The sequence below is a fragment of the Cibotium barometz genome, chromosome 51, assembly GCF_041138505.1.
Source record: "Cibotium barometz isolate CiBa-2024 chromosome 51, ASM4113850v1, whole genome shotgun sequence".
Taxonomy (NCBI): Eukaryota; Viridiplantae; Streptophyta; class Polypodiopsida; order Cyatheales; family Cibotiaceae; genus Cibotium; species Cibotium barometz.
The window spans coordinates 19,891,905-19,915,942 of record NC_141096.1 but is presented as its reverse complement, the minus strand read 5'-3'; the positions used below and the strand labels follow the sequence as shown (position 1 = coordinate 19,915,942).

Below are 24,038 nucleotides of genomic sequence, written 5' to 3'. Positions count from 1 at the left end.
CCTGTGACTCCCATCGGACTTTATCAAGATTTGTGTTTCTTATTTTGCCAATTAACCTTTCTGATATGTCCCTGACAACCCGAATAAATGGCAGTCGAGGGATGAGAAGACTAGTAGATTTCTGTGCCGCTCTGATCTCTCTTAGTGACTTCACCTGATAGTTTAATCTCTTTCTTGCTGTTGCCCTAGCACGAGGCTTTGGAGGAGGCTTTTCTTGTTTTTCATCGACAACTGGCTTTTTGGAAGATCCTAGTTTGTCTTTAGCTTTTTCAGTCTCCAAAGGGGCGTAGACTTTCCTTGCAGTCTGTTTTCTCCTCGCCATTGAAGTTAAAGAAAAAAAAGAGACCCGATCGAGGTGATTTGTGTGTTGAGATAAAAAAACTTACAGTGGCCCGAACTAAGCGATGGGGCGGATCCAAAGTGGTTGGATTAGCTCTATCGCTTGATTCGGGCTATGACTTTAGGAGATGGAACTAAGCGATTAAAAGCTTCCAAAAGGATTGGAACTGCTCAATCGCTTGGTTCTGGATATGTCCGAAACAAGGTGAAAATAGAGATCGGCTCTATTGCTTGATTCGGTATGCCCAAGTGATAGGGGAAAATCCAGAACGAAGCGATGAAGAAGGTTCGATTGATATGGATGAGATCTATCGCTTGATATGGGTGAGAAGGGTAAAAGGAGATTCGGAGAATTTTGGAGGAGCGATCTCACTTGATACCGTGTCGGTGAAAAATAGAAATGTTTTCAAGAAAATTAAATTTTTATACCTCGAATCCATCGTACATAGGACCGTTGGATACACGTGTCATGCAATCATTTTTTCCACGCACGAACGGTCACTATTTAAGGTATTTTTGCCACGCTCCTCGTGCTCCATCGGATATTCTCAAAAACTCTCTCTCAATTTTTTTCTAATTTTTGCTTAGTCGGGCTCTGCCATATAGTGACTTCCAAGCTCTATTTTGCAAAACTCTCTCTTTTTTTTTCGAACCTTCAAATTGCCAAAGCCCGCACCAAGCGATAGAAGCATTCCAAAACTTTTGGACCACTTATTTTCGCTTAGTTCGGGCTCTTTCATATAAAGACTTCTAAGCCTTCTTCAGAATTATTCCAGCGTTTTTCTCAAATATCACAATGAGTAAAAGTGTTGAGGGACGACATGAACTTGTTGAAGAAAGCCCAAGTGAAAGACTCTTGAATGCTATTTTGCAAGATGGTCATGACATGAAGGTATATGTAGATGCAGTGGAGATATTCAATCCAAGGTTTGTTCTTTCAGATGTTTTGATGAAGCTTAAGGACATTCTTGAAGAGGAGTACAAACAATTTGAAATGTCAATTGAAGCTCATTGTTTTCATATCGGAGACAATGATTTTTGTCACCTTACCGATTTTACTCAGCTGTCAGTGGAGAAAGCCAAAGTTACAAAGAGGTTCAGTAGATTTTCAAATAGAATCTCTTTCACATGCCCTTCATCCATTTCTTGTCCAATTCATAAAAAGCTTTGTAACCTTGTCCCCAAGGATGTCTCCTTTCTTTTCTTTCTATTTTTGAGAGCAGAAATACAAGATAAAGAGTAAGAATCAGAAATTGATGCAGAGAAGGAGGAAGAAACTTAAATGTCACCACAGTCTCAAAGCTAGAGAAAAGTGAGATTTTAGAAGAGGAAGAAATTGATGTACAAGCTGAGGAGAAAGAAAGTGCAAATCTTGATGTTGCTGAATTTAGGGCTTTCACTGTTACTGAAGAGCCCTCAGAGGAAGCAAGCATATCTGAATCCTCTGTTACTATTCCAAGGCTTCCTTTCTTCTATATCAATGAGAAAGATTTTATTCCTTTGTCCTATCTTCAATGTCTCTTCAATATCAGGGAAGACTACTGTATTGCAGCAATTTCAGAAGCTTGTGAGGTGACCAAAGACTTTATTGATACAGAAGTAGAGTCAAAGGAAGAGTTTTTGGCACTTGATTTGCAAACATCTGACCACTCATTTATCCCTGCTCCTGATGCACTTGCCTTGTGCCTTAAAAGAGTGGATGAGGAGAAACCTTCCCTTAGAGATGAGGATTTTGAGAACAGGCTTATTGAGTTAGGTGTAGAGTCTTTTGGCAGAGATTTCAAGCTTCAGGCAGATTCTGATAAAGTGGAAAGGGTTGGCTCATGCAACTTGATGAAAGACAAAGTAGTAAGTGAGGATGAGTTGGAGAAGGTAGTTTCCTTTTAATCTTTTGCAAAATGTTATTGTGATTGTAATTTTTTTAAAGTGAGGTTTTTGTCTTGCAGATTAAATTGCTTGATAAGGATGATTTTCTAGGAAGAGCTAAAGGCAGCAGAGTGAAAGCTACAGAGACTAGGTCAAGAAGGCCTTCATCTGCTCTCATGCACTACTTACCTACATTGGATAAGGCTGTGTTCTGTGCATTCCACATGAACTTCTCTGAAGATGCTGAGTTGCCAATATTTGCATTGAAGGTGTTGTCAAGGTTCATGGGATACACTCCCCTTCAAATAAATGCTAACAAGGTCTTGCTTCTAGAGAGAGCTGCTGCTCTTAGAATCTTTGGATATGCTGCAGGTTTCAATGCCTCAAGAGCATGATACTTTCTTTGCTACTCTAGCTATGCAGCTGCAGCTGAGGAGTCAGATATCAATCTTCTTGGAGGTTATAGAAGGAGAAAATTTTTGAGATACAGAGGTGACATGCCAAATAGTCCCAAGAGAATCAAAAACTAATGTACACACAATATTTTGCAAGGACTGATTATAATTCAGCAAATATTTTGTAAGAGGTACAAATGTGTTAGTAAATCATTAGTCTCTATCTTGAGGTGTTTGTGTAGTTTCAGATTGCTGGTTCTTTGATCTCATCCTTTGTAATTGCCTCCTGTAGAACCAATTGAATAATTCTTTAAGTGCATTGCTTCTTCTTTGACCACCTCCTCCTTCTGGTACATCTGAAAAAGGAAGTTCTCGCTTGATAGTGAGACTTTTCCATTCCTTGTGTGTTCCATGTTGCAAGGGGTCCTTCTGCAGCAAAATATGGTCCATGCAAGTAAAGAATATGCTACAAAGACAATTCTTTGTTAGTAAATTTAAGAAATTACACTTTAATTTTAACTGTTTTGATAAGTCTGAATACTCACCAAGTAATAAGTTATGTCTTTTTCTCCCCAGGCATCTATGATAGATTTTATTAAAAACTTTATTGCTTTTTTGAAATCATCTGGGTAAGTATTTGAACCAACTTGTTGTCTTAGGACTTTGAAAAAATTGTCGAGTTTTTTTCAAACTTCCATACGTGTGTTGGCTACATCTGGTCTACTTTTGACATTTGTGGTGATGACACATAGATGTTTCCACAGCAGTTCCACATTGCATTGACTTGTTTGGTGTCATGGTTGCTCAAAAATCTTCTTGCTTTTGCTCCTCAAAAAATGCTTTAAATTTTGAAGATATAAGGTTTGATCATCTTACTAGTTTGGTAAAGACTTCTTTAGAAAAGGCCAAGTTGCAAAGGAAGTATGATGCACTTCTTGATTATGTCAAAATCACTATTGACCACTGCAAGTTACATAATAGAAAATGCAGGCTCCTGTAGCATAATGTAGCCTTGCTTTTCTATCTGCATGCACAAGCAGGCATTGAGGATGCTTGAAGAGTAATCCCGACACTTTTGGTGTGTCATCTATAGCATGTTTAGGGGATATTGAAAATCAAGAAGAAATAAATGATGTAGAAATGGTTTTGGATAAGGAATAGGAAGAAATATTGAGAAAGGATTTTGATGTTGCTGATTTCAAGATAAGCTTAATTGTGCCAGAGGAAAAGGATGTTGCTGATTTCAAGGTAAGCTTAAGTGTGCCAGAGGAAAAGGATGTTACTATAGAGGTTTCAGAGAAGGAAATCACTCTCCCATGCCTACCATCCTTCCCACTCAAGGACAATAAAAATTTTATTCTCCTGATATATATCAAAAAGCTCTTGAATTTAAGAGAAGACTATTACCTTGGATTAATGTACCAAGGGCTTTAGAAATGTGTCTTAAAAACGATTGAAGAACAAGAAAAAACCCTCCCTACAAAAGAAGAATTTAAAGCTATTCAAGAAAGCATGGGAATTTCTAATATGGGAAGACATCTGCCAAAAGACACCATGCTTAGAAGGAGAGATCCATCCACAAGGTTCAATTGACTTGTGGGAGGATAGGCGGCTTGCTGAAGATGAAAATAAGAATAAATTAATAAATTGAGACTCTATTTTTTAAAAGATTTTATTTTTTTGGAGTAAATTATGTTTCCCCTATTTGCAGCTTGAGATAGCAGAAGAAGATGGATTCCTTGGTCAAGAAGGAGGTAAACATACTAGAGATTCAACTCTCGAACACTATATTTCAAAGATACCTCCAAATGTGTTGATGGTTTACCATTCAAAGTATTCAGATGAACCACACATTCCATTAATGGTCTTAAAGGTTTTGTCAACATGAATAGGTTATTCTAAGGTATAGCATAATGTAGAAAAGATTATGTTGATGGAGAAGAAAGAAGCTATATGTATATTTGTATATGGTCTAGGGTTGTGGGCAGCATCGAGGGAAGGGTATTTTTTAATGTTTTGCAGCTTATGCTAAGGCAGTTCCTAATTTGAATACCCATTCTCTTAGAGGCTATCAATGCCAAAAGTTAATGAAATACAGGTAAGCTACCTAAAAAGGAGGAGGGTAAACAATTATTCGAAGAGGACTACCCTGAAAAGGAGGGTGAACAACAGCCCAAAGAAAACCCCGAAAAGGAGGACAAACTCTCAGGAAGAGAAACAAAGGAAGAAGGGGAAAACAAGAAGACTTTTTTAAACAAGACTCTCCCTACTTGTATTTTTTTAAAAAAATCAGTTGCATTGTGTTTATCTTAATGTAAAGTAATATTCGGTACATAATGTGGACTACTCATTTAAAAGTGAAGACTTTCTTCACAATTTTATAAGATTTGCATCACCACGACTTTTTCTCCATCTCAATCTCTATCCTGTAGAAAGACACTTTATTGAGCATGATGAATGTTTATAATATATTGATGTTAATAATAGTGACTATATTTTTGTGTGGTGTAAACTAACTTGGGTTTTAAGAATTACATTGTATCCTTGCACTTACCTTTGGGTAGAATTTGTTGAAGAGATCCTGTAATACATTTTTTTTGTTCTTCCACCACCATGTCAAGTTGTACAAAAATAGTTGATACAAGCAGCATAGTGTGATTTTTCCTTACCTTGAGCATTACATGTAGTAAGAGGCCCTTGGTTATTTACAAAGTATGGGCCATGTACAAACAAAATATGCTTCACATTGAAAAAAGAACATATTAATAATCAATTTATATAATATTAATTATAAGTCAATGTACGAGTTATATGAATCAAAATATCGTACTAAGTACAAGGTTATGTCCTTGTTTCCCTAGGAAGCTACAATTGTTTTCATAAGCATCTTGATTGTTATTTCAAACTAACTTACATAATCACGTTCAGTCATTTGCATATATAAGAATTTTATAAAATTATCATTCTTTATCCAGACTCTCATGCAGAGCATTGTCATCATTGGATCACTAGCTTGGTTAGTTGTGTGCTCGCATACAACTTTCAAACATTTCTATATTGATGTAACTTTTGTTCTCATAGTTTAACAAGAACCTCCTAACTTTGGCTCCTCCCATTGAAACATATGCCAGAACATCACCAGTGGTACTTAATTGCTTGTCATCCTTTTTACGTTGCACATGTCCAACATGAAAGCCCATGTTAGAGAGTAATATCTCACATTGTTCTAAGCATACATTGGATGGCTTTGCTGGCAAAATGGAATGACTATAGTCAAGATGAAGCTTTAATAGCTTATCCAGTATTCTAATTTATGCATGTAAAGTAGAAATGTGAACTCTCTCTAGCTTTATAGGAAGTATGAGATCCCAATTGGGATTCTCAAGCATAATACATGTGTCACATTATAGTAGTGTAAACGTGCCGATGTGATGGAGGAGGAGAGCTCTATATCACCACCCAACCATAGATGGAATGAGGATAGGTATCCTCACCGAACATATATAGTGGCCTGCTTGCCCACACATGCCCAGCTGCCTATGAGACTACGCTTGGGCATCCTATCCCCTAAACCCCGGCTCACTCGCCGTCCACATAGTGAAAACACCTGAGTTAGCTGGTTGTTCATTGAACATCTCTCTAAACTATATTGTTGAGATATCTAGCTCATCTAGTGAGGCGGTGGACACTGATGACCCGCCTGGGGGATAGGCCCCACACTTACACCACTGGCATGGTTGGTGAGATCATGGGTGATATGCGGCCAGTGGGATGACAGGCTATGTGACAGCCATTCTAGAGACTGGCATAGTTATAGCGCTAGCTCATTTAGTTGGGTTCACAATATAGAGAACCCTAGTATGTATTTGGTTGAGTACCTTTTTCATAGTGTGTACTCTTATCTTCGTATATGGTGTGTTGAATGTTGTGTGAAGAAGAAGAAGATTTTCAGCCTCTCACCTTGTGTGCTCTTTTAGGGTTTTGTGAGTGTGTGTGTGCTTGCAAGAGCTCAAGCTCTCTTCTCCCCTGCATCTTTTCATGGTATCAGAGCCTGGTTCATGCTAAGGGGGGCTGAGCTGCAAGCAAGAGAATCACAGGAAGCGGTACGAGGGTAAGAGCTTTATCTACTCTTCCCTTTTTGTGTTGGCGAGACTACACCCTTATCGGGAGCTCTACGGGAGGCACCGACAAATGATCTTTGGTTAAGGAGCTTTCTTTGCGGGAGTAAAGCTGTCGGGCAACTATACCGGCCTGTTGGATAACATTTTTCAGGTCGAAAACGCGTTTCGGGCGCGTTACGACCTCCGTTTTTGAAAAGCAGGCGATTTCAAGCACTACGGGTAAGTCATCGATTCTATGTAGAACTCTGTTTTAAGAACTTCAGGAAGACAGATTGGTTGTGCAATTGTGTGTGCTGCAAGGAGGTCAAACAGTTGCCATTGGGTGTATGTATGCACATTGAGGTCACTGGTTGTGACATTTGAGTGTAGTACAGTATCGCTGCAAAAAATATAGTAGTTTGTGCAAGACAAACCAGAGTGCTGTTTCTAGTAAATTTTTATGTGAGTTAGTTTATACAGGTTCCTCGAAAGCCACATTTGGATGCATTGAGACACATACTGAGGTATGTGAGGTCTACTTTGCATTGTGGACTATTTTATGAAACTGGGACAGAGATATGTGTATATGGGTACACAGATGCTGATTGGGCTCGTAGTATCTCAGATAGAAGATCTACTAGTAGCTTCATGTTTTCTTTGGGGGGAGTGCTGCTGCTGTGACTTGGAGTAGCAAGAAGCAGCCTACGGTTGCTCTATCCAGTACTACAGAGGCTGAGTACAGAGGTGCTGCTATGGTAGCATTTGAGGTAGCTTGGTTGAGAAAGCTACTTGTAGATTTGGGTCTATCAGTGGATAGATAAGTTGTCATTTTCTGTGACAACATTAGCAGTATACAGTTGGCCAGGAACCGAGTTTTTCATGCTCGCACATGCATGAGGCTTATACATAAGGTTTATGCATGAGACTTATGCATAAGCCTCATACATGAGGCTTATACATAAGGTTTATGCATGAGGCTTATGAATAAGCCACATGCATGAGACTTGTGCATAAATTCTCATGCATAAAGTTGATGCATTAGCGATAGGCCTGTATGCATAGCCTTTAGAGAGATCTCCATCTCTCAAGAGGTGGCCATATGCCTCATGCATTTAAATTTACATGAGGTTAATGCCTAAAGCTTATGAATGCATAAAGCTTATGGATTAGCCATATGAATAAGCCTGATGCATGAGACTACTGCATAATCCCCATGCATGAGGCCTATACATTAGCCATATGTATAAGCCTCATGTATGCGGCTTATGCATAAGGTTTATACATGAGGCTTATGCATTAGCCATATGCATAAGCCTTATGTATAAAGCTTATATGGCTAATGCATAAGCTAGGTATATAAGCTTTATGCATATGGCTAACACATAAGGCTCATGTATGCAGCAACTTATGTATAAGGTCTATGCATAGTTTTATGTAGGCTAGGAATGCATAGCTTCATGTAGGCTATGAATGCTATGCATAATCCTTATGCATATAGTATGCATAAGTCCTATGTATGAGCCTTATGTATTAGTTGAGTGCTTATATATTAGGCTTATTCATACTATATGCATAATCCTTATGCATATAGTATGCATAAGTCCTATGTATGAGCCTTATGCATTAGTCGAGTGCTTATATATTAGGCTTATTCATATGGATAATACATAAGGCTCATGTATGCGGTGGCTTATGTATAAGGTTTATGCATGACGCTTATGCTGCATAGTTTATGTAGGTTAGGAATGCATAGCCTTATGCATAGTCTCATGCAGGCCATGAATGCTATGCATAAGCTTATGCATAGTATGCATAAGGCCTATGTATGAGCCTTATACGTAAGGCCTATGCATTAGCCGAGTGCTACCTAGGCATGCTGGTAGCTACCAAAATACACCGACGAGAGCTCCTATTATGCACTGGGTACTACCTAAGCATGCCAGTAGCTACCAACATGCACTCGGAGCTCCCAATACATGCCAAGTTCTACCTCAGTAGTTGCACATGTATTGTTGACGTTGGATGTATGTACATGTACTCTGGTCAAATCTGGTGACCTATAGATTATGCTGAAGTACCGTTGCAGTAGTCACAGAAGATACTCCTATGTTACAGGTTACACACAGAAATTGTCTATTGTAGTTTTTTTATTGTTGCAAGAAAACATGTCTGACGGAATCAATCAGTTTGTCAATGAGAAGGTGGACAAGAATAACTTCCGTTCCTAGAAGTTCAGAATGACCAATTTCCTTATGGGTGGGTAAAGGATTTTGGGACTATGTCAAAGGAGACAATAAGGATCCTCCTGAGTTGTCTGAAGAGAATGCCACTCCAGCAGACAAAAAGGCATTTAAGGATTGGAACTAGGGTGCAAGGAAATTCATGTATTGGTTTTCAATTAGTGCCACAGACAAAATGATAAGACACATACAAGATGCAACCACTCCAACAGTTGCGTGGCAGAATCTGGTGCAGATGTTCCAGACCTATATGAAGGCAAGGAAATTACAGCTAAAGCAAGAGCTCCATACTCTGAAAAAGAAAAGCATGTCTATCAATGAGTATGCTTTAAAGTGTTGAATCCCTTGAGTCCATCAATGTATCGGTGGAAGATGAATGCTATTTGAAGAGGCTTGGCAAAGAGTACAAGCCATTCAAGACCTCCATTGCAATCAGGAAGAATATTCCCAACTTTTGAGACTTGGTGTCTATGCTGATAATAGAAGAATATTCACTAGGTGAGGACTCTTCTTCACAAAGTAAGAAGACATAGGAACAGGCCTTTTACTCTACTTTAGATAGAGGCAAAGGTAGAGGTCATGGTCGAGGCCAAGGTGGTGGCCGACAAGGAAATCAAAATTATGGACAACAACAATCTAATGATTCATAGCAGCAGCAATCATACACAGGTGGAAGAGGCCCCAGTCTAGAGGTAAGGGGAGACAAAGAGGCCAAGGTGGTTTGCAAAGAAAACAAAATGCAAATAGCATAGAGTGCTATTATTGTGGCAAACTAGGGCACATGGTAAAAGGATTGTTATAAAAAGCAGAATAACATTAAAAGTGGAAAGTTGTACAGCAAGACAACTATGCATCATCTAGTAAACAAGGTGATGACAGAAGTGAGCAACTGTTTGTGATACAGCACATGCTCAATTCCATAGCAGGAGATGTGTCAAGATCTCAAGATACATGGTATATGGATTATGGCACCTCTAACTACATGATCAGCCATGTTGAGTAGTTTAAAGACATGCAAAAAATAGAAAAACTAGGTTATGTAGAAATAGGTGATAATACTATGCATCCCATTGTGCATGTTGGTAAAGTGCCATTGTCTATACAGGATAGAAAAATGAAGTACTTGGCAGATGTACTTCATGTTTCAAATATTACAAAAAACCTAGTTTCTGTTGGCAGATGGTCAAGCAGGGTCTACAAGTGAGGTTTAATCCTCAAGGATGTTTTGTGGAAACTTAAAAAATCAGTGTCACTTGGTTGCAAAGGGTAACAGAAATGGTAGGATGTTTACTTTGGATGTGACATTCCTAAAGTAAAGACAGATATATTTACGCATGGAACAGGTGTCATTGTTTGCAAATATTGACATATGGCACAAGCACATTGGTCATGTGAATGTAAAGCACTAAAGTCTATGCACACCTAAAATATTGTTGCAGGTTTACCAAAGTTTAAGGTTGATGGTATGCACAAAGTATGTGAAGCATGCCAGCTTGGTAAGCGGGCCAAACATGCTTGCCCACATGAAAAGCATGTCAGTGTAAGGCCATTAGATGTCATGCATTTAGATGTATGGGGACTAACCAAGACTGTAATAACTGCAGGTTGTAGGTATTATGTTACATTCATCGATGAATACACTAGGAAAGTGTGGGTTTACTTCATGAAGGCGAAAAGTGAGGTGTTTTCTCACTTTTAGAGATTTAAAGCCTTGGTCAAGAAGGAAAAAGGTGGGAGAGAATATTTCTCCAATGAGTTCAGTGATTTCCTAAGGAAGCAGGGAATCAAGAGATAGTTTACATATAAGTACACTCTGCAACAACAGAATGGTGTTGCAAAAAGAAAAAACAAGCACATTGTAGAAGTGGCACATGCCTTAATGGTTGAAAAGAATACATCACATTATTTTTGGGCAAAAGAAGTAGAAACTATTGTGTACATTATGAATAGGACACCCACTATAGTTCATGGTATAACACCTGAACAGAAGTTTATAGGCATAAGATCGGATGTGTCTCACTTGAAAGTGTTTGGGTGTCTTGCATATGTGCATGGTCCTGATGAAGTGAGAACAAAGTTGGATCCAAAGGCAGAGAAATGCATCTGTATTGGTTATGCTATGGAGTAGAAAGGTTATAGATGTTATAACCCTACCACTCATGAGATGCAAGTAAGCAGAGATGTTGTCATTGATGAGATGAATAGCTGGTATGCACCAGCAGTGAAGGCAACAGAAGATGCAGATGTAAGAAGTGATGATGTTGTACCACATGTAGAGCAGCAATCACATGTGCTTAGTGGACTTGGAGATTCCTCTAGCAGTGGATCCAATGTTAGCCCATGGTCATATGGTCATGTAGGTTGAGGATAGATGTAGGTACACATGTATCACGCAAAGGGAAGTAAAAGGTAGATCAACCTTTTGTGCCTAATTTGTCAACAGGTCACTCATATGTGGATGGTGACTCTAGCGACTCTGAGCAGAGCCTTGATGATGAAGAGCTTGGTATCCCATCTGTTGTTACTCTTGGTGTAAGGAGAACGAGGGCTATTTTGAGGACACTTGGCAGTGTATCTAAGTGTATGCAGGTCTACGAGAGTTAGGTACCTTGTTGACAAGTTGAGATATGATGGATATACATCCTATCATTATGCTTACATGGTTAAAGCAATACAGGAATTGGAGCCCACTTGTTTTCATTAGGCACTTGGAAATAAGAAATGAGAAGATTATATGAATGACGAGATGGCAGCATTGGATTTAAATGCAACATGGAAGTTAGTATCTTTGCCTAAGGAAAAGAAGGCAATTAGGCGTAAGTGGATGTATAAAGTCAAGCATAACGCTGATGGTTCAATGAGCATGTATAAGGCAAGATTGGTGGCCAAAGACTATGCACAGACTTATGGCATTGACTATGAAGAGACTTTCAGCCTGGTTACAAGAATGGCAACCGTGAGAGCTATCATTGCTATGGTTGCATCAAAGATGGATGTCAAGAATGCCTTCTTGCATGGTGATTTGCAAGAAGAAATTTACATGATGCAACCACCAGGTTATGAGAGTGATGCATGAGAGATTTTGTATGCAGGTTACGCAAAGCCTTGTATGCTTGAAGCAGGCACCCAGAGCCTGGTCAAACAAGATCGAGCAGTATCTTGTTACCATTGGATTTCAGATATCCAGTAGAGAAGAGAAGAAGATAGAAGAGAATTCAGCCATCCATCTCTCTCTTGTGTCTTGCACTCTCTTGTTTGTGTGTGTGTGTGTTTGCTTGTTGCAACAGGAACTCAAACTCTCTCTCTCTCCTTCACATTCTGTTTACTTTAGCTACAGCCTTAGCCTCTCATTCCTTCTATGCAAGTTGACGATTTTGTTTCCTTCTGGTGTGAAGCAACTTGGTTTTGGTTTATCAAAGACTTCCACCTTAGTTATATTGATTGGGGGTGATCTACAATACTGGACCTTTTGTAAATCTTCTCCCCAATTGTCTATAAAATTTCAATGTACGTCAACTTCACCCATGTACTAGAGCCATTGGGTGGTGATAGTGATTCATTCTTGTAGCCTTTTATGATGATTCACTGCATAGTGTTTACATGAGCTACTCCCTGCAGTTTCATGTTGTGGGCTCTCGTTTTCTTGTGGTGTCTAAGGAGTTGGTGTCGCTTTCAGTCTTTGTTTCAGACCCCTCATCACTATTGGTGCTTAAGCTTGAGTCATCCCATGTGGACTCAAGTTCACTATAACCTCTCCCCTCGATATCGGAAGGTAGAGCACAAATCATTTATAGGGGGACGACCTTAGGGAGCTCCTCACCATCAAGTGTAACCCATGTAGATTCTCTAACTCCCCAGCTATCAATTGTAGCCATCATATGTATCCCAGTTTCGATCATCTTATGGCTCAATAGCTTGTTTGTCCAGCATCCTTGTGGGCTGGATCCTTTTGGGCTGGATCCTTGTGGGCTGGATCCTTTTCTCTACAAGGATAGCAATATTGATATGGGGTTGAATGAGTGGTGGTGTCTGAAAGGTTTTCAAAAAGTCCTCCACTATCCATAGGATGTATGTGGCCAGTCACAAGATTAACCCAAATGATGGAATCATTGAATTGGAGGTAGACATGGTTCTTAGACCCAGTCATGTACCATCTTTGCCTCTCTCAGGAACATGCGTCCTAAGATCATTTTATATGATTCTTATTGTTTGGAAAATTCCATAACAATGAAGGTATGTTTAACCCGATGTTTGAGAACCTTGATCTTTAAACCTCGTAGCATCCCAATAGGTTTGGTGACAATCCCATCAGCCATCTTGACAATGATGTCCGAGACTTCTAGATGTGGCTTGGCCATTTTGTCTCAGCATTTCTTAGCGATTATACTCACTCCCGCACCACCATCTACTAGGAATTCCATTATTGTGATGTCCTTGGCCATAATTGGTAAACTCATCTCACCTTCAAAATATTGTCCCAGTTTGTTAAGTGAAATTTTAACCATAGATTTGGTATTTTCTTCTTCCACTAGGACTATTGATTTGGGTACAACTCAAGATGTCTCCATTGTATATTGGGGATGTGCCTTATTAATGTCAACAAATGGTGGTAATCCGACATTGAGTTCCCCATTAAGGAGAGCTCTCATTGCTTCAAACAATTCAAGATCTCCACTCAGTCGGGCGGTTATAGTTGTACTGGTTTGTGAGGCCATAAAGTCTAACAATTTGGGGATATTTAGTGGTGCATTCATGGCCTCCTTTCCATAAGTAAGTGTCGGTGAGACTGGAAAATCCATTTCTAAGATGGACTCGGGTTTTTCGTATGGTATAGTTGTCCCTTGAACCAACCAGGGATCAAACTATGAGAGGTGGAGGCCTCAGTCTCTTCTATGATGATGACACTCGACACCTTTAGAGGTTTGCGAATCTCAGTAGAGTAGGTGTTAAGGTGTTAAGGTATTAGGGTTTGCGAATCTCAGTAGTAGGTGTTAAGGTATTAGGGTGTATAGTATCTGAGACTCTTACTTGTGTTTTAGTTCAAGCTCTAAATCACCAAATTCTGGGAGTTGCTCAATTTCCTTTTGAGGGTCAAAATAACAGCCAAGTTTTGTCATGTGTGATCTAGTTTCAGGAATCGCATGTTCCCATGGGGTCTCCTTCCCCATAATCTTGGTTTTAGAGGGTATTTCCCTACCTTGTTCAAAATCATCCCTTGTGTCCAAGGAGTCCGAGTCTTCATCTAGGTCCCTAATGAAGATTAGCTCTTGAGGCGTCCCAAGTTTTGTCTTTTTGGTTTCCTTTATTTTTCCATTCTTTACCAACTTTTTTCTCCTATTTTTCTTCTTCTGAGATTCCTCTACCGAGGCCACAAATCGTTGCTTGAGAACATGTTGGTTTTGGGTTTGTATCTGGGTGATAGCACATTCAATGGTGTATGATCTAGATTTTTTAGGATCTGCCTTTGAGTTTGATTACTTACCCCAATTATGTTCAGGGGTGTGATGATGGGCCCATTTTGTGGGCTTGTCACCACAATCTTGTTGGGGTAGTCCTTAATCCGATGATCTATGCCACAACGGCTACAAGTAGCCTGTGGTATGTTTGAAGGCACTGCTTGAAGAAAATTCAGAGGGCATTCCGAAACTTGATGGGGACCTTGACAATGGTAACATTGAAGAGGCATTAATGTCTCATCCCCTGCCCATCGCAGCAAGTTGGTAAACTGGCTTAACTCTCCCTCTACCATCCACTACATAATAGTTAGGATAATGCTCTGTGGGGTCCTCAAAGAGGTGGGGGTGGGTTCAACATCAACCTCATATTCTTAGTAATCAATAGGCTCCTCAAAGGTTACTTGATTAAGAGGTGTGAACCTCGGGGTAGAGGTTGAGGTCCCGAAATTGGTGGAGGTAACAACACATTTTGTGCATTATAAATCCCCCTTGCAATGGGTTGTTGTGTCGTTTGATCTGCATTGGGTCGAGATGTTGTTGCAGGCATTATGGCTTGTGGTGGTTGTGATGGGGCCGATAAAGCCAATTGTTGAGGCCTAGAAGCATTAGCAAGGGTTTGCAAACCCTCATGACCCATAACGTCCATAAAAAGCATAATTACTATTATAGTGTGCCCTTAGGACTGGACACACTCCCTGGTCGAATGTCCTTGTCGGAAGATTGAGCACCATTGAGCCTCTCTCCTTGGGTACAAATGTACGTTTTCGGGGGGCCGATCGGCCTTCATTCCCTCTTAGAGTGCTTTCATGCAATCTGTGAAATTCATCTCCACTAAAGTGTCGCCTTTAGCAAGGGGTTTAATTGTAGAAGTGCTCTGTCCCGTGACTCCGGAGGTAATAGATTTAGAATCTGATGCTTTAGCTACTTTAGCCCATGAGATTATCCTCTAGTTGGATGGCATTTGTTCTGAATTCATCCCATGTAGTGATCCCTCTAAGACTAAGTCATTATAGATCGCTTCATGGTTAAGCTTGTGTGGATGAATCTATCTCAATTTATTATTTGAATAGCGTTCATGCAGAAGGTAACGAGAGTTCAAATGCTTGAGATGGCTAGTGAAATCTCTAATCGATTCCTCTTCTTCCCTCTTAGCTTTGTGTAGCTATGAAGCTACACCCCATAAGACTCCTTCACGCACAAATTGCTTCAAGAACAATCTCCTAAGAGAGGTGAAGTTCAAGCGTTCCTTGACACTGAGAGTTCTATACCAATCGCCAGCATTACTGTATATAATGTTAGACAAGGCATTGGTCTTGGAAACCTTATTTTATTCTCCTAGGGCCTCACACACTCGATCAAATACTTTCAGGTGTCTCCTAGGATCACAATCTCGCCAGTGAATTGTGGGTTAGCTTAGCTATTTGGGCAACCTTTCCATGGTTTTATCGACCACCATCTCTTACACTAGGTGCTATGCTTTCCGCTACTACTCTTCCCAGGGCTTGTGCAAAAGCAATTGGGTCTGTGGTGGGTAGAGCTGGTGCTAGCATAACCAGAGCAATATGATAGGAGCAGGTGGAGGTGTAACATGTGGCACTACATGAGGACGCATTGGTCTAAACCCTGGTGGGGGTAGTTGTGCGACATAAGGCATGTGCCCTATACCAACACCCCAATAGGTGCTCTAGTCATGTGGGCATTAGGTGCAGCTGGTCTTGAGCAGGAGTTGGTAGCACACTCACACTAGAGGGAAGGGATGGTTCATGAGTGCACTAGAATGAGATGTGACCCCTCTAGGAATGGTCATACTAGATATGCCAAGCGGCGCAGGGGGATCCATGTGTGAAGGGGTGTTGGCTATCGTGGTAACCATGGGCATGTGGCTCAGAGGCACTTCTACATCAGTCATAGGTGCCATAGTTGATGTGATACAATCTGGATGAGGCAGTGTACTAGTATTATCTTGGGTGGGGGCAACTCTAGGATCTAAGAAGGTGAAACTCATGCTAGGCTGCCCTTTGATTCCCTTCAGCATGGCCTTGTGGGTTTGAAGATATGGGTTGATCCATGGTATAGCCAGGGTGATACTACAAAAGTAGGATCTGTTGGGCTCACAGGAGGTGTTACCATTTTGCTCATTGTGGGCATTCTCGCTTTGGATGTCCCAACTTGCACCACGGGTCTTTGGATCCTTTCATGTTCAATGACCCTATATATACAATCGCAAATACCTTGCAATGATTCCTCCTCTATTATGGCCCCAAATATGGATTGGACAATCCCTTCAACTAACACCATATGGATTTTGACACATCCACAGAGACTCTTATGCATGCGTCATAATCCCAATCATTTATGAGCAAAAATTGATCCATGATTTGTGCCTAGCTCTTTCCCTGGGGAAGACGCAATGTTATTGCTTGTATTGAGACTATCGGCGAATACTACCTGTGGAGTCCTAGTTTGGGACTCGTTTTGGGTGTATTGGGCTGTTAATCGTTGTTATGCCAATTGCAAAGTCTCTTCTTCCTTTGCTCTAGTAGCTTGGATCAGTGCCTCTACTGCTTGTACTTCTTCTAATGTCCTTCCATCAAGCATAAGAACTTGTGCAAGGACTGGTTCGATGGTCATAGTTGCAGCAGGTGCAACAGGAGGTATATGGACAGGGGTATCAACATGAATGCTCCCTGCTTGTAAACGATGAGAGTACACCATGTGTCTCTGTGGAGTTAACCTCAACTCCTTCTCCTTCATCATGTGTCTCTCTAGAGTTAACCTCAACTCCTTCATATGGTCTATCAGTCCGTAAGGTTTGGCTCAGAGGTAGCAGTTGAGGCCGGACCTCTGAGGTAGCTAGCTATGAGGCCAAAAAGACTGTTAGTTGGCTTGGCTGGTGAGACTTGGTTAGGGTTCTCAGTTCTTGGGACCGGGGATCCTTCCATTGTACCTAGCTCGATAGATGCACTACCATCTATATCGGCCTCTAATACATGCCCAGATTGTAGGTGCATGTGATTATAGGGTGCAAGAAGGTCCATCAGATGCCCCGGACAAGTTTGAAAGTTTTTCGCTTCTTTTTCGAGAAATTTTTGGATTGGCCAAAGTTTTTTCCAAACACATCTTTTGTGTTTCTTAACCTGTTTAACACCAGAAATAGTGTATTTTCTTTGGGTCAGTCAAGCAGTATAGGTGTTGGCTCCCATACTTAAGGAAGCTCCTTACCTATGTACAGGCATTGGCTCCCATACTTAAGGAAGCTCCTTAACTATGTAAAAGTGTAAATTTTTTGGGTGTTAACACAAGTTGCATCAACGTGATTGCAAATAGCCTAAAACATATGTTAGGCAAATTTGTGCGAGCACTTTCTAAAAAATTTCTATACTCTTTTTTTTCCCCCTCAGACCTTTTACCTTTTCACTTTTCACTTTCTACCTTTTATTTTCTATTTTCTATTTTTTTTATCTTTTTACTTTTTACTTTTCATTTTTTATGTTTATTGTTTACGGTTTTCCTAGAATCTTTGACTTGGCGGCCTACACGCATTAAATGCTCCCAGCTAATCTATATGCCCCAAATCTTTGACTTGGCGGCCTACACGCATTAAATGCTGCCAATCTATATGCCCCAAATTAGGGAGAGGATTAAGTGTAATTAACTCACATTAATTACACTAATGCAAAAATGCAAAAAACACAAAAATTTCTGTGTGCCAAATCCTCCCCTAATTTCTATTATTATCCCAATTTCTCCACATAAGGAGTCGAAATTGGGATAAACACTATGCTAGGAAACCGATTCTATGGTCTGTTTTACCCAATTCTTTCAATTTGATACTTAATTGACTGTTTTTATTTTCAAAATTGAAAAAAAAATAAAAACCAAAAAATGTAGAAATCATAAATTGGACTTGCAATTGATATATGTGGGAAAAGAATTAATCAAAATGCACTAATTGGAGCACTCACAAGAAATGAAAAAAAGCAAAAAATTGAGAAACATGCAAGAATTACAAAAATTGAACACTATGCAAAAATTACAGAAATCAACAAGAGTTCCAACAATGCCACAAAATGGACACATTTTCAGCTATTCATTACTACCCTTCTTGCAAAAATAGAAAATAGAATTATAACAAAATTCTTTCATACACACACACACACATTCAAAATGCATTGTGGCTATGTGGTAGTGCTATTCCCCAGCAGCGATGCCATTTATGGGAAGCCCTTGCACTATAGAAAGAGTGCACGAACTAACCAATGCCGTGGGGCTTTGCCTCACCACACTCGAGAGCATAAAACAGCTCAAATCGAGATGTTAATCTACCATAACCTAGCCCATAATAGCATAAACAAGATGTGTCACTCACCTTGTTGAATGCTTGGGCTCAAATTCTCATAGGAGACGGTGTTGCCGCGCAGCCACACTCCAAGCTCCACTCCAACACCGCCGCCCTAGTCCAATCAAAGCTCGACCCTCCTCTCTCACTGAATCACACACACTCATTCTCTCTCACATACATGCAAGCAAGCACACAAGAGCTCAAACAAGTAAGAGGCAAGCAAGAAATCAATAGTATAGGAGAGTAGAGAAGAAGAACACTCTATTGAATTAGCATAAAAGAATGAATGGTGAGACTACAAAATGACCCTTATCTTGGCTCCTAGCCTTCACACCTTCGGCAATCATACTTAAAAATAGGTCCATGGATATCCACAGCCGCCTAGGCTTGTGCAAACTAATAATCTAAGAATAAAATCTCCATAATTAGTCCCTTGGCGTGCCTTTCATAGACAAGCGGCAATCTCACACGTAAAATATACAATGATGCTGGAGAGGTGTCCAATGAGGGTTAACAAGTTATAATGAAATCCATGAATATGTTAATGATTGTATCTCGATTGTATACTACTACATAGAGGAGAGTATGAGAACAATATATGTTGTCTAAAATGTAATGAACCACAATGTAATGAGGAATGAATAAACAACAAGCTTTTCTAAAAGATCCTTTGGCATTTTTCTAAAAGCTTTTCTAAAAGATCCTTTGGAATGAATAAACAACAAGCTTTTCTAAAAGATCCTTTGGCATTTTTCTCTAGAACCATGACTTAGGTTATTATTTAGTTGTCCATCGCTTACATAAAACATGGATTGACATACATGTAATAGAAGCACAAAACATGGATTGGCATACATGTAATAGAAGCACAGATGGGACATTACGAATTCCTATTGATTGTTAATCATTATAACATATTGAGAGGGAGTGGCTGATCTTTAACGATGAGCCACATAACTTGAAGCTTAGGTTGTGACTCGATGGGATAAGCCCTTTCTCAATGTAGTCCTCAAGATGGTTGGTCAACATGACCAGCCATTCTATTGAACTACCACCTTCCTATTGAGATATCGAGCTTGACTAGTGTTGCAGGCATTGGTAACCCACTGGGGTTGATACATCACCACCAGTGTGGACGACAGCTGTGTGATAGCCATACTTGGATTATTAGAGTATGGTAGAATTATACCACCAACTCATATAATTGGGTTCACACTATGGACTAACCATTTTTATATGTTATAGTAGGAGAGTACTTTCCTTTATTATATATACTTATCTTTAATTTATGGTTGTAGAGAAGAGAAGAAGATAGAAAAAAATTAAGCCATCCATCTCTCTCATGTCTTGCTCTTTCTCTTATGTGTATGTTTGCTTGTAAGAACTCAAGCTCTCCCTCTCCCTTGCATTCTCTCTATGGTATCAGAGCTCTGGTTCATGTGATATCTAGGGGGTAAGCAAGAGGCAAGAACAAGGCAAGTAAAGAATCAGTACAACATGGGCAAGGGTATTTTCATCTCTTTCCCTCTTTGATTTTGGAATGGGTGAGACCTCCTGGGTGAAGGAAGAAGACCATATTGTTAACTAATACTTTATCAATTGAAATTTTGCATGTTTTTGTAGGATCGAGCGTGTTTCGGGCCTTGTTTTTCCTTTGCAAGTTTTTTGCAGGCACACTGTAAATTTTGGACTTTTTTCTGTGTTTCGCCCCCCCCCCCCCCCATTTTGGCTTTACAAGTTTTTTACAAGCACTCTGTAAAGTCTCGATTTTGATTGTGTATGCCCAATTTCTAGTTCGGTGCGAAGTTACAATAGAAATTTGGTTTGTTGTGCAGAGAATCAAAGTGTCACAAATGTTGGTGGGTGTATGTTTATGTGATTGGTTCTTTACATACTAGTTTACAGTCCACTATTAAAGTTTACTGATTTGCTGCAAGTATATGAGGTTTTTTGTAAGCACTGTTTGGTAAGTTGCTGTAAGCAAAGATGTCTAACAATCTATCCCAGATTATGAGTGAGAATCTAGACAAGAATAACTTCCAGGCATGCAAGTTTAGGATGACTAATTTCCTTATGGGAAAAGGGTATTTGTGGAAGTTCACAGGAGATGAAGAAACGCCCACACTTTATCAAGTATACACATATAAAGCATGGCATGAAAGAGCCAAAAAGGTACTATACTTGTTGTCTATTAGTGTGACAGACTCTATGATTATGTATATATAGGATACACAAATGCTTAAGGTGAAGATATACATGGCATAAATACCTAAGCTCGAAAGATGCAGCTAAAGCAGGAGTTGCATAATGTGACTAGAGAAGGAAAGTTGAGTATAAATGATTACTCAATGAAGATTAAAGGGCTAGTAGATGCCCTTGCTTCTATTAGATCCGATAACTAGATGATGATGATATGGTTTCAGTGACCTTGAATGGCCTTAGCAAGAAATAAAGGGCTAGTAGATGTCATTGCTTTTATTAGATCCGCTAGTAGATGATGATGATGATATGGTTTTAGTGACCTTGAATGGCCTTAGTAAGAAATATAACAAGTTTCAGACCTACATTAGAGTTCGGAGAACTTTCTCAATTTTCAAGAACTAATTGTTCTTCTCATTTGTGAGGAGATAAATATTAAGAGAGGTTCATCCTTTGGAAATTCAAATGGATAGGCCTTCTACTCAGATATCTGTAGAGGTAGAGGTAGATCATCATCTACTAGAGGCCGAGGTGGAGGCCATTTTGGAAATAGAAATCATAGACAACAATAACATCATGAATCAAATGTACAAATAGATATAAGAGGCCACTCTAGAGGCAGGGGGATCCACAGAGACTAAGGTGGTTTACAAAGAAATCTAAATGTAAATAACATAGAATGCTAACTAAGACACATGGTAAAACACTACTATAAAAAGAAAAATAATATCAAAAGTGAAAAGTTGCAACACAAGGCAACGATGCACCATTAAGCAAACACGGCGATGATGACAAAAGCGCGAGGAGCCATTTGTGATGCAACATATGCTCAGTTCCATAATGACAAGAGATATATTAGTATCCGAAGATGTTTGGTATGTGGATTCTAGCACCTCTAACCACATGACCAGTCATGGGTGAGTGGTCTAGACATATGTAGAAAATAAAAAAACCATGTTATATAGAAAAAGGTGATGATACTACACATCCCATTATATATGTTAGTAAAGTGTCATTGTCTATACAGGATGGAAAAATGAAGTACTCGGTATATGTACTTCTTATTCTAGACATTATGAAGAACCTGGTTTCTGTTGGACAGATGGTTAAGCAGGGTTTGTAAGTGAGGTTTAATCCTTAAGGATGTTTTGTGGACCCACAAAACATCCTTAAGGTTTAATCCTTAAGGATGTTTTGTGGACCTACAAAGGGTAATAGAAATGGCAAGATGTTTACTTTGGATGTTAATAACATGCATAAGGTAAAGCAGCCATGTTTGTGCATGGAACATGTGTCATTGTAGATATTGACATATGATATAAGTGTATTGGCCATGTGAATATATAGTGGGACTGAAGTCTATGCAGGCCTAAATTTTTGTTATAGGTTTGCCAAAGATTAAGGTTGATGGTTTGCATAAAGTATATGAAGCATGTTAGCTTAGTAAGCAGCTTGGTAAGTAGGCTAAACATGCTTTCTTACATAGCACATCAATGCAAGGCCATACATTCGAGTGTATAGGGATCAACCAAGATAATTACAAGGTTGCAGGTACATTTAATAAACACCACAAAGCATGAGTAACCATCACTAGGGAAGGGTCAATATACAACGTTTCCTAGAGTGACCCATCTCGAAATATTGGAGGTCTTTTTGAAAAATTTAAAATGATTTAAAGGTATTTATAACTAAGACCACCTAGAATATTAGAATTTCCTACCCTTCAAATTTGTAAGTACTTTTCAAATTTTAATAATAATAAAATTACCTTGTAGACTCCCAACTCTCTATGAGCATTATTCGAGAACCACAAAATTAAGGACCAGCATGACAGTGTCGGTGTTCTAAGGACGTAAAAAAGAGCACTGATTGAGACAAAGAAGTTTAAATAAATGCACAAGAAATGGTCTAAAGACCTGTGGGAAGGCAAACCTTGTTGGAGCGTTAGGGTTTGACACATGCCCTAATCTTTGGTTTGTTGTAAGCCATTGATCTTGATAGATTATAAAAACTAACCAATGGCTCAAATTCTAGGGTGAAATGGGCCATTCATTCTAGAAAAAAGAAAACTTCACACTGTTATTTGTGATTCATTGTTTTCACCTCGAAAAATCTTTATTTTTTTCATGTCATTATGCCGTTGGTTTCATTGAAGCTAATTAACTTTAAGGATGTAATTGCTAAAGAAAACACATTTAAACATAGTCTCAATACCATTTCTATGGATTTTAATGTGGGATGTGCAAAGAAAGGTTTTCCACTAAATGGTCCAACTCTAATTGGAGGTATTTTTGACAAATTTATGATAATTTGAAGCTATCTATAACTAAACCACTCAAAATCTTAAACCTTCAAGTTTACAAGTAAGTTGAGGACCAAAAAAACTGAGAAGTAAGCGTGCAAAGCATAACGTGTCTGGCTATGGCGTCACAACTGTGTTGTTTTCACATATCGGTTGCAGTGACAGGATTGTACATGCAAAAACAACAGAAGGTACAGGCACTACTGCCTGTTTCGAGATGCCAACGAGCATGTAAGTGAGGGCCACCATGCTACAATTTTGAGTGAAGAAATGCGCTTTCCTTTGTCTAAATCAAAATCTTTACCTGTCTGGCTGTAGGCTCCGAGCTTGATTTCAAGTTGAAAAGGCTAGAGGTCTTGTCCAGCTGCTTTTTCACTCTAGCAATCCCTGCTTCAATGGCAGGCCAAGCTAAGGATATTCACTTACCCATTGCAAAAATTAAGGTACTTCTGCCGCAGTCCAGCTTGGAAACTAACATATGATTATGCCATGGTATGCATGCACATGTGCTTGTCCACGTGATTCTGTGATGGTTGGCAAATGTGAATCCCCTCTGTGATGGAGTAGGGAGTGATCGTGGGGACCCCTGTTCAACACGATGGGCGACTCATGATAGCTGGGAGCACATCGTGAAGGTAGACGGACAGCCATTCCAGTGCATCCTGGGAAGCACATCGTGAAGGTAGACGGACAACCATTCCAGTGCATCCTGGTGCAACAATCATGACATAAGCACCCATTGCAGTTGGGTGGCACATGGATGCGTCTGCAAGTTTTGGGATATTCTTTTGGGTTAGAG

The 24,038-nt window shown here is 39.6% G+C and overlaps 1 protein-coding gene across 1 annotated transcript in view; it reads left to right on the top strand.

The window, feature by feature from the left end:
• Positions 1 to 23,295: 23,295 nt before the first annotated feature.
• LOC147609402 (uncharacterized) overlaps positions 23,296 to 24,038 on the top strand; it is a 111,722-nt gene continuing 110,979 nt past the window's right edge. Inside the window, exons 1-2 of the mRNA XM_086787637.1 lie at positions 23,296 to 23,470; positions 23,558 to 23,682. Coding sequence (XP_086643763.1) covers positions 23,359 to 23,470; positions 23,558 to 23,682 — 237 coding nt within the window. The 5' untranslated portion in view covers positions 23,296 to 23,358. The remainder of the gene's footprint in view (positions 23,471 to 23,557; positions 23,683 to 24,038) is intronic.